Raw genomic sequence first — 11155 nt, 5'->3', positions numbered from 1 at the left:
GACTGCATTGTCCGCAAGACTCACATCCCTAAACAACGGCGGCCCTCCTTGCCGGTCACCTTCTTGTAGATTTCATTTTCTTGCGCAGTCAACCCATCCTCATCCAGTTCTTCCTCCGGACCCTCGTCATCCGAGTTATACCCACACATACGGTTATATGGGAGGGTACGGTCCATGTCTTGTTGCCGCACAATGACATCCAAGTTACCAATTAGATCGTAATGGATCTCTTCAATCTCCGAGTAAGCATCCTCTTGAGCAACAATAGCATCGTCATCAACATGACCACTAGCATCTTCTTCAACATGAGGAATAGCATCTTCTTCAACATGAGGAATAGCATCATGACGGAGTACTATGGTGCTAGCATTCATATGATCTTCATTGGGTTGGCTACTTGGTGGTTGGCTAGAACAATTGGGGATATACACCTCGGCACTATCATCATATATTGGGGAGGATGCATTGCGGTTGAGATCAATTTGCAAGGGGGGGAGGATCAACCTTTGTGGCAAAGATCTCAAGAGACTTGTCTTGTGATGAGTCTACTTTTTCCTTGTAGACATTCCAATGCAATTGGGAGGTGATGGGCATACTCTTTAATCGGGACTTTACTCCCAATTCAACGTCATACCTCCCAATAAGCTTAACGTCGACATTTGGGTCATTCCAATGTAACACGCTTCTCACTTTAACTACAAGATCATCAAAGCTTGGACTTGTGTCAAAAACCATAGCCTCTTCCCCTTCATCATCATTTCCAAGCATAAACGTCGTCTTGTCCAAATAATGAACATTTACGACCTTATGCATCTAAGAAATTGGAAACAATATAATCAATACATATATGTCATCCAACCAACTCAAATGGACAAATTAACTAAATTTTGCACAAATTGAACAAGTAACTACTATTCATACTCAAGTTAACCTAACCATTAACCCTAACCCTAACCTTAACCATAACCCCAACATACCAACTATAACCCTAACCCCCAACATAACCCTAATCCTAACCCTAACACTAACACTAACCCTAGCCATAAATGCATCATAAATGCACACAACAAGATCAACACCTAGGTTTTGCAAGAAGGTGACCAAATCCACACAAAACAAAGATCTCAACCAATCGAAAGGAGAGGAAATGGGGGAGGTACCTTGGGTGATGAAAATGATCCGGATCCACCGGTGAAATCTCAAGCGAATGGAGGGGATCTAGTGGGGGTTTGTGAGGGGGAGAGAGGAGGGAGAGGAGCTGAGCATGGGGAAGAAGATGAGTGGAGAAGAAGAGTGGTGGTGGGGCCCACAAACCAGCCCCTCCCCACCTTATCCACCACACAGGACCCTACCGCCAGAGGCTCCGGCGGTAGGCTTCAGTACCCTACCGCCATGGGCCCTGGCGGTAGGCCCTTTTTCACGTCAGCCCCGGCAAACGGCCGTCAGGCGTCGTCAAGGCACCTACCGCCGGGGCCATTGACGGTAGGTTGTACAATCCTACCACCACGGTGCCTGGCGGTAGGCGAAAGGGTCAAATCCTGGAAAAAAAATTCGAAGGAGGGTCAGATCCTGAAATAATTTTCAAAAAGGGTCAAAACACGAAATTTAGCCGCTTCCAGACGGAGGGAGTACATGCGCAAAGGCCTACTTAATATGTTCAACGCTGCTAGTGGTCAGTAGGGCTTCGAGATGCCCGGCAGTTGACGGATGGGCTAGGAGAAAGAAAATGCAGTGTGTGCTTCCAGCGACGGGGTCGACGAGCCGCGGCAGCAATAGAGCTTGATTCCAGCGACGACGGCAACCGGCGAGCGTCTCAGAGTGCGGCAGGCGAGCTGTGGAGGCAGCAGGGATTCGACGGAGGCAAAGGGTGGTGCTCGGAGGCAAAGCCGGCAACATGCGAGGCGGGATGGGTGCCGGCGCAGTGTGGAGGGGGAAAATTATACTCCATGGGTGGGCAGCCGAGTATATTGAGAGTTGAGGCGGCCGAGGAGTAAAAGAAGTATACTCTGCCGATAAGTGATCCGCTAGGCGCAAAATTTTTATTCTCCGACGCCTTTCAAGGATCGGTTAGGAATGAAGTACTCAGTTTGCGTCCTCTCGCGAAATAAGAGACCAAACCTGTGGCCCAAAACGCATGCACGATGCATCGTCCACTAGATTAAAAATGATCTAGAACCAGGGGTTCTTTTCTTCGCATCAAAATCGGATCGGAGCGACAAGAAGCATTACCTTACCTAGCGCGGGCTATACAATTACAGATTACAGAATGGGATGGAAGTCATGGAACTCTCTCTCCGTCTCTCGGCTGCTAGGTGGCTACATCCAGTCGCCCTCGACGCTGCCGTCGTCGGAAGGGCGGTGGCCGTGCTCGCTCATGCTGCCCCTCAGCCGGTAGAAGTTCCTCGCCCTGGTCCTCAGCGGGCCGGACCAGTCGTACGCCGCCAGGGACCCGATCCTGTCCAGCACCGCGCTCGGCGTCGACCGCGGCCGCCGCGCCGACGACTCCTCCGCGGGGTCCGAGCCGTAGCCCGCGCGGGGCGCCCCGGGGACGCGCGGCCAGGACGGCGCGTCGCTGTCGTCGTTCCACGAGCAGCTCCTGCCGCCGTCGTTCCACGGGGACTCCTCCTCCTCCGTGGGCGTGCCGCCGCCGCCGCCCAGGGAGCCGCTGCAGGTCTCCTCGTTGCCGCCGCTGTAGATCAGCTTCAGCGCCTGCACCACCTCGCCCATGAACGGCCGCTGCGCCGCCTCCACGTGCACGCACATGGACGCGATGGCCGCCGCCTTGGCCAGCTTCTCGAAGTCCCGGCTCGCCGCCGGCAGCGACGGGTCCGCCAGCAGCTGCAGGCCTTCCCGGTTGGTCAGCAGCGGGCGCGCCCAGGTGACCAGGTTCTCGGACCCCGGCGGCTGCGTCATGTCCACCGGCTTCCGGCCCGACAGGAGCTCCAGGAGCACCACGCCGTAGCTGTACACGTCGCTCTTGACAAGGAGATGCCCCGTCATCGCATACTCCGGGGCAACGTACCTGCAAATGATCCATGATCCGTTTCAAAACTCCACAAGGATTCAAAGAAACTTAGGGTGGTGTATTACTCTACAACGATGGCAGTAACAGCAGGACATCTTACCCGAAAGTTCCCATGACCTGAGTGGAAATGTGCTCGATTCCTTCTGATGCTTCCTTGGCCAACCCGAAATCCGCAACCTTGGCGGTGAAATCGTTCTCCAGTAGAACATTGCTAGCCTTGAAATCACGGTGAATGACATGGGGATTGGCATCCTCATGCAGGTAGGCCAGACCCCTTGCTGCACCCAGGGCTATTTTCATTCTGGTGTCAAAGTCAAGTGGGCCATATATTTTATCTGGCCCTGAAATATCAAAACAGAAGTATATTAGGAGTGCATATTTACAGTAGAGAATTTCCTGGGGTTTTTATATGCCAACAAAAAAAGACCAGATCATATATGCATATGGTGTTGTACGCTTTGGAGGTAAAGTTTCTTAAACCACTATGAACGTGGACATGTTATGCAGATTAACATAGGTTCACATACCATGCAGGTGAGACTCCACACTTCCGTTTGGCACAAGCTCGAATACCAGGCATCTCGTGCTCCGTTCAACGCATATACCGACCAACTTGACGAGATTGCGGTGATGCAAACGACTTAGCATCTCAACCTCTGCGATGAACTCACGGTCTCTGTTTTGGTGTTTCCCAGTGAGCAATTTGACAGCAACCTCAACTCCATCTTCAACTATGCCACGATAAACACGTCCATACCCTCCTTCGCCTATTATTCTGTTGAAGCTAAATTTGTCTGTTGCCTTCTCAAGCTCAGAAATTGAGAATGTCTTAACCGTGCGCGGGCAGGTTGCTATAGTCGAAGGAAAAGATGCTGTCGAGCTAGTCATACTGGAGAACGATGACCTGATACCTGAAACAGTCAGTTAGTAACAAGGTGTTATTACAAACATTATCTGGACACTAAAATGATCTGAAAATTAAGCTTTATTGTCCTGGTGCATATTCGCTAGGAAACTGTAGCAAGATCAGAATTTGTACAGTCAAGGCCTGGTGTTTAATTTCCAGCTTAACTAATTTAAGTACAAATTGCTATAATGCAGAAATTAGAAGTGTAGTGTATTATATACAATAGCTTGCTACCGAAATTACCTGTTTTTCTGGTGTTTGACGAATTTGAAGCATGACCAATTCCATGAGGCTTTTGGCGTCCTTTGTATTTGCATATGATGCAGATGCCAAAACATGTCAAAACAAACACAACAGCTGACAGAGCAATTATGGCGATAATTTTGGAGCTAATCTTCGGATGGCTTCCATTGTGTACATTTGCACCAAAGGGATACTCATTGCTGCTAATTGGACCGAAGGATCCTGGGATATTAGGTACCGAAGAAGGAAGGCCTGCAATGTTTTTGTGATTAAATAAAGCAAGCAAAACATGACTAATGGGCCATTAAGCTAGCGAAGTGGATGTGTCAACAACAATCATGTCACTCACCAGGATAATGAACATACGTTACGTCATAATCACCAAAAATAGATGACTTTATCGGAACTTTCTTTCGCAAAAACCTGTTGCTGATCAGTAAGGCTGAAGTCCTATCAAACTTCTGACCCAGTGGCACCAAATCAATGGTGACGGTAGTCTTATCCGGATCTTGAATACTTCCCCCAGCACCCATTATCCGAACTTGACTCTGTTTCAGGAATGTACCTGCTGCAATCTCGATTTCTAGCTCATCAACTCTAGGGAACAGCTGGTACGGTGCCACACTAAGATCAAGCTGAATTTGCATAGGATATACACAACCACAAGGGGAACCAATTGGAGTAGAAGTGAGCGGAGCAGAACAAGTTATTCCACTGCAATCTGTTTAATTTTCAGTGACAGGCAAGCATATTAGTGTTATCTCGTTCAGTGGTAATAGTAAGATGCAGTCTCTATTGGTCTGAGGAGAAAAAGTAAAACCTTGTCTTTCAAATGATGGTGACGAAGATGGTGGGGCGACACGAGGTCGTTTCCTGTGATGCCTATGCACTGGGTGATAAACAGAGGCACCTGGTAAACAAAAGCATAGATAAGTGATACAGACAATTCAAAATGAACAGGATAATTGAAATGGAAGAGTACACACAGAAAATAATTATCTTATATGTCACGGACAGAAAAGTATGTGATTGCCATCTACACCTGTAATTACCATTTATATGCAGAAACCTCATGAGTAGTTCTACTTACCTTGAGGTCCGGGAGAAGGGGCTGGTGCAGGGGAAAGAACCGAATGCCGATGTGTTCTACTCCATAATCCAAGTAAGTAGGCCGTGATGGTTGTTGAGCTTGCCGTTCCCAGTGGCACTGCACGGGGTAAGGGTATTCAGAAAAGTTGTTTGAACCCTTGCAATGCATACAAACACCAAAGCAGATAATACAAAACTTGCATTCACCATAGCTGAAACGGACATGTGTTTAATGGACACGAAAATGCAAATGCAGACATGTTTTCCCCATCGGTTGGGGCCTGGCATTATGCATAAAGTCGAGTGGGTGCCGCCGAGTGTAATGACAGCTGCTGTATGCAAGAAGATGAGGACCGACCGAACGGAACCTGCCCAAAAGGCCAAAACCCCTCGCCAGCAATGCACCAAAACCTAGAAATTTCTGTACCGATGCTTGCTGGCACCGCCGATGCAAGAAATCCGAACCACAAATTTGCATCGAAATTCCAAGCTCGATGTACTGGGCCTGATTTGATTCATGAAAAGCAGAGAGAAGGGGGCAGGAGACGGCCATCCGTGCCTTGTCCTCCCGGCCTGGATTCAGATGCGCTCGGGCAAATCGCAGGAGCTTAGCTCCATGAGGCAAAGGCAAAAACCTTTTTTCCCCGCACAAGTCACAACCATGGGGGGACTTGCCACGCACGCCATGGCCGGCGCTTTTCGCGGGCGATCCCATTGCAGGGCCGCGAGCCCAGGCCACAATTCCAGTCGGCATTGCGACTCGAATGTCGAATCCAAGAAAAAGTAAGATAAACCACCCGTGCAAGAACAGCAGAGAGGGGGGAAAATCTCGAGCGTACGTACCATAAACGGAGGAGAGCGCGGTGAGGAGGAGGAGCAGGGCGGCTCCCCGCGGCCGCATCTCCGCCGGAGCCCGGTGGGCGGCGCGGGCTCCCTCAGGGCGCCGCCATGCGGGATCCCACGGTCGCCCGCCTCGCGCTAGCTCTGCTACTGCTGCTGCTGCTGCTGCTTCCTTCTGCTCGCGGTGGAAGCTCTTCTTTTTTTCTTCTCGGGTCTTTTTGGTTCTTCGCATTGAAGTGATGCGCTGGTCCCGAGGGGGCATTAATTGGCGGGTGGGAAGATGCATCGGGGTCTTTGAACCTTTTCCGAATGCGTGGGTGCATTTTTTTTTACTGTTGGATGGTTTTTGCAACTGACGCGGCCACGTGTCTATCACCTGCCCCGTCGTCCACAGTAAATTCCCTTCTCGTTTGATTCCAAATCTTCATCTTGCGCCGTATCCTCAACTTTCTTCATGGTAGTTGTAAATTTTCCATTGACACAATTCTTCATGCTACTTGTAAATTTTCTATCTTATGCTACATCCTCAACACTCGATGGCTATGGTTAATTTGGCTACGTGCAACATAGTTATACAGAGGCCGGGTATAATGCTTAAATCTTTTAAGTGATAAAGCGTCTTTTAAAAAAAACAGAGCGGTTAATAGTATAACCTATAGTCGGCTGTATGGAGTTGTCATGTCACTTATAGCCAACTTAATAGCGAAAATTCCTTTTAAAGCTTTTCTTGGAAAAACAAATTCATAAAAAAAAATACATTTTAAAAAATCTGGAAAAAAAATACAAATCTACATGGAGGCATAACACACATGTGTGTACCTTTTAGGACGAAATACGTTCAAATGAGGGTTGTGAAAAAAAAAACTAATATGTGGCTTCTAGCACATGACATTGTTCATCCCCGAAGTCTGTGATTTTTTTTTTGCACAGATAGCATTTTAAGTTATTTCATCCTAAAGTTTTACTCACATACATATCACATTCTTATATACTTCTACATTTTTCAGAATTTCTAAATTCAAAAGTATGAATTTTGATCTTTTCAAACATGTCGGCCTCCATGGAGGCAGAGCTCCAAAGGGCCTCACTCATCTAATAGTTCACTCATACAATAGTTGTCATACTAGTATGTTATACCATTAATATATATGCCCATATCTTTCTCTCACAGAGAGTTCATGCTACAACAGGCTGTAAGTTTGTAGCTCACTTCTCTTCTCTCTCCTCTGCTCTCTCATCCAACTAGACATAAATCTGATGTGACATCTTATAGCCCGCCTACATGGGTCTATTATACTTCCTCTTAGAGGCTACAATGACTTGATGTGACATCTCAAGCCATGGACACGGGATCTATGGACCTTGGCATAGTGGCATTGACCTATTTATCTACACTCTATATGAAATTTTATACTTTGTGTATTGACTATTGACACCATTCTTCACGGTACTACTACTTGTAAACGTTTTGATAAGAGCCAACATTGTGGAAATTAAATAGGGACAACATTCCCAAAATTGTTTGGATTGTATGAATTGAATCTTAGATGTTAACCACGGTTCCATGAGGATCGTCATAAGTAAAAAGATCGTGTGCACAACATCATACCTAGAACCTCTAATCTCCCCAGATTCCTATTGCCATTCTTATTACAACAATAAAAGACAATACTTCAATACTTTTTCTCCAAATATCTTGTACCAACTGACACCATTTCTTCTCCTTCGTCTCCTCTATCATCTATACCGCAGAAAGTGTCGTGGTTCTAAGTCTGACAGTAGAATGGGGGGTAGGTATGGAGAGGCAAGATCCTAGCTATGGAGTAGTTGTACACACGAGTGTTTAACGAGTTCAGGCCCTTCTCTGAGGAAGTAATAGTCCTATGTCTCGGAGCCCAGAGGCGGTCGACTGGTTTATGTGTATAAGGATTACAGGGGTGCGAACCCTTCTACCAGTGGAGGGGGTGGCTTATATAGAGGACGACAGGACCCCAGCCTACCCACGTAGTAGAGGGTTAAAGTACATTAAGGCCGGGCATTACTGGTAACGCCCTACATAAAGGGTCATCATGACCATTAAGACTACTTAATTACAGACCGTTTGGATACAGAGTAGATCCTGAATTTCTGATGGTCGAGTGAGTCTTCATGGTCGAGTGTCTTCTAGTCGGTCGAGTGGAGCCTCTCCTGGTCGACTGGAAGGTAGCTTCGTCTAAGGATGTCCTTGGGTATGGTATCCTAGATAGGTCCATGACCCTACCCTAGGTACATAACATCATCATTAGCCCTCGAATGGATCGAGGTTCGAGTGAGGAAGGAGTTGATGATTTTCTCCGACTTATTTCCTGTGCTTTGATTATGTCGTATCTTGGATCGGCGATTTTTCTTTCGGCGTTGGCGTCAACTTTTACTTCAGTCGCCTTGATCCATTCTTGTCTTTTGTCGAGTGAACTTTTGAACTTTGGTGAACTTCCGAGCGACGGATCACGGGAAAGATATCGTCTGATAGATTGATCTGTTGTTAGCGGATTTTGCGGGATCCAAAATTTGGGAAGCGCGCGAAGCGAGGCGGTCCGCGGCAATCGGATGGGATAAGGCGTGGACGCCTCAATTTCCGCGCCGCCTTTTTCACCACGTATCATGCGTGCGCGACTGTTTTGGGATGTGACAGGATCGCCCGGACCCACTCGTCAGCCACTCGGAAGCGCCCTTATATAAAGCGCTGGGGGAGGTTTTTTTTTGAACAGTGCCTTCCCATTCTTCTCTCTTCCCTCTTTGCCTCCGCCCACTACGCCTGCTCTCGCCTCCGCCTATCCACCCCTCGCGCGCTTCGCCGGCGATGATGGTGAAGGAGAAGACGACGGCCCTAGAGCGTGCGAAGAAGGCGACGGCGACGGGGCAAGCGAAGGGGAGACCATCCAGTCGGGGCGGATCTTCGTCAAGGTCCCGCCTGCCGAAGGGTTGGGTCCAAGGGGATTGGATTCGCTCGACCATCACTGAGAAAGATCTCAATGACCTGGCCAATGAGGGACTGATCCCCCACGGGTCAGCGAGGCTTCCGGGGACCGAGTGTCAACCGCAGCCGCAAGAGGGTGAGTGCGTTCTCTTAGCCACTCACGTAGACCGTGGTTTTTCTCTGCCGCCGAGTGTTTTCTTCCGGGGGTTTCTGAATTTCTTTGGGGCGCAACTCCACCATTTCAATCCCAATTCCATTGCCTATCTTGCTGCCTTTGTGTCCATGTGCGAGAACTTCCTGGGTTGTCGACCACACTGGGGTCTCTTCAAGCACATATTCACCTGTCGCTCACAGACAGTGAAAAAGGCGAGTCCGAACGATGAGAGGACCAAGGTTATTCAGATGTGCGGGGGTCTTGGGATTCAGTTGAGGAATAAGAGCACTTTCCCGGCCATGACCCTTTCTGAGTCGATCAGAGGGTGGCAGTCGACTTGGTTCTACTGCCAAGACGAGTCGACGCCGGGGCAGTCGACTGGTCTCCCTCCGTTCTCCATGGATCGAGTGGACAAACCATCTTCTCTAAAGGTGATTCCTGAGGAGAAAGCCGAGGTAAAAATGTTTATGGAGCGCGTGGTCCAACTCATTCGGGACGGAGTGACGGGCATGGATCTTCTGGAAGTCTTCCGTAGGCGGCGCATCCAACCGCTTCAGTACCGAGGCCACCCGATGTGGCTGTACTGCGGTACCGAAGACACCGCTCGGGTCCATCCAGAAGCAGTCGACGATGCCACGCTGGAGAGGTGGGTGGCCGCCATCACAGGGAACAAGGACAACCCTCGAGGGGCTAGGAGGATCCCGCCACTCGACTGTACTTATACGCCAGACACGGTATGGCCACTTATCTCCGATTGTAATCTTGCTTTATCCATTCTGCTTTGCCGCGAATTGGTCGATTGATCTTTGTTTTGCTTTGTTGTCTGACAGGCCACCACTGAATTATACTCGGTGCCCAATGGAGCACAGACGCCGACTGAGGAGGAGGAAGGAAGCGGGGGCGAAAGCCCGGAGGAGTGGGATTCGGATGCTGACGACGATGACGAGGGCGATGACTCTGGTGAGGAGGAAGAAGAGGAGGGGGGAGGAAGTGGTACCTCCCCGCTCGGAAAGACGCTCGAAGCTTGTCCATGATCCCGCGACTGAGTGTGGTAAGGGGGTCGCGACCGCTACCCAGTCGACCAAGCGCCCTCGGACTACTTCTCCGGCGCCGACTGAGAAGGCTCCGAAGCAATCTCGAGTGGCACCGTCGAAACCTGCGAAGGTCTTGCCGAAGATGAAGATGGTGATCCCCACTATCTCAGGGTAATGGTAGTCTTGAGTTTTCCCCGTTTCATGAACTTGTTCTTGGTCGACTCATGGGCCAATCGAATGACTTTTGGAACTGCAGCGCTGCTACTTCCGATACTTCGGCCAGGGCTGAAGACCACGAGATGGAGGATGCTGCTACCTCAAAACCTGGTATGACTCTTGTGATGCCGTTTTCAGTCGACTGACTTATTGTCTCTAATTTTGATTCTTTCTGCAGTTTCATCTAACATTGTTATTGACCTTCCTGACGACGACGAAGAAGAACCACCACGGCAGAGGAGGAGCAAGAAAACGTCTGCTGGCAAGGCGACTCAGGAGGTGCCGGCACCCGAGACGTTGGTCGTGGAGGGAGACAATGTCACTCGACCCACCGTAACCTTTGCGGTGCCGTTGACCAGTGCTCGCCCTTCGTCGTCGAGTGCTGCTCAACCCTCGCTTTTCTCCACCTACCTCGTTCCAGAAGACCAAGCTAGTGCTGCTAAAGAAGCAATACGCCAAGCGGGGGTCATGATGGAGCAAGTGAAGGCAATACGAGAAGCCAGGCAGGCAGCCTATGACGCCAGTTCGGCTCTTCAGAGTAATGTTCAGGTCAGTCGGTCACTGCCTGTTCTGTTAGGATATGATATCTGAAAACTCTTCTTTCTGAAATTCTTAGAGTTTGACCTCCACCCACTGGGTGCGTCGATTGAAATTTCGGATTAGTGGGGGCACGCTGAGTGCACCCACTGGG

The 11155-nt window shown here is 49.3% G+C and overlaps 1 protein-coding gene across 1 annotated transcript; it reads right to left on the bottom strand.

Annotated features, from left to right (window-relative positions):
• Window positions 1–2121: 2121 nt before the first annotated feature.
• On the bottom strand, window positions 2122–6317 carry LOC119364863 (receptor-like serine/threonine-protein kinase ALE2). The gene is made up of 8 exons (XM_037630423.1): window positions 6108–6317; window positions 5266–5382; window positions 4996–5085; window positions 4525–4896; window positions 4176–4427; window positions 3553–3936; window positions 3126–3366; window positions 2122–3022 (listed from the first exon to the last, which is right to left on the bottom strand). The coding sequence occupies exons 1-8, from the start codon at window positions 6163–6165 to the stop codon at window positions 2317–2319; spliced, it is 2220 nt and encodes a 739-aa protein (XP_037486320.1). The 5' UTR covers window positions 6166–6317; the 3' UTR covers window positions 2122–2316.
• Between the last annotated feature and the right edge of the window lie 4838 nt (window positions 6318–11155).

Source organism: Triticum dicoccoides, chromosome 2B (assembly GCF_002162155.2).
Source record: "Triticum dicoccoides isolate Atlit2015 ecotype Zavitan chromosome 2B, WEW_v2.0, whole genome shotgun sequence".
Lineage (NCBI taxonomy): Eukaryota > Viridiplantae > Streptophyta > Magnoliopsida > Poales > Poaceae > Triticum > Triticum dicoccoides.
The sequence above is the reverse complement of the archived record's forward strand: the minus strand, read 5'-3'. Positions and strand labels throughout refer to the sequence as shown.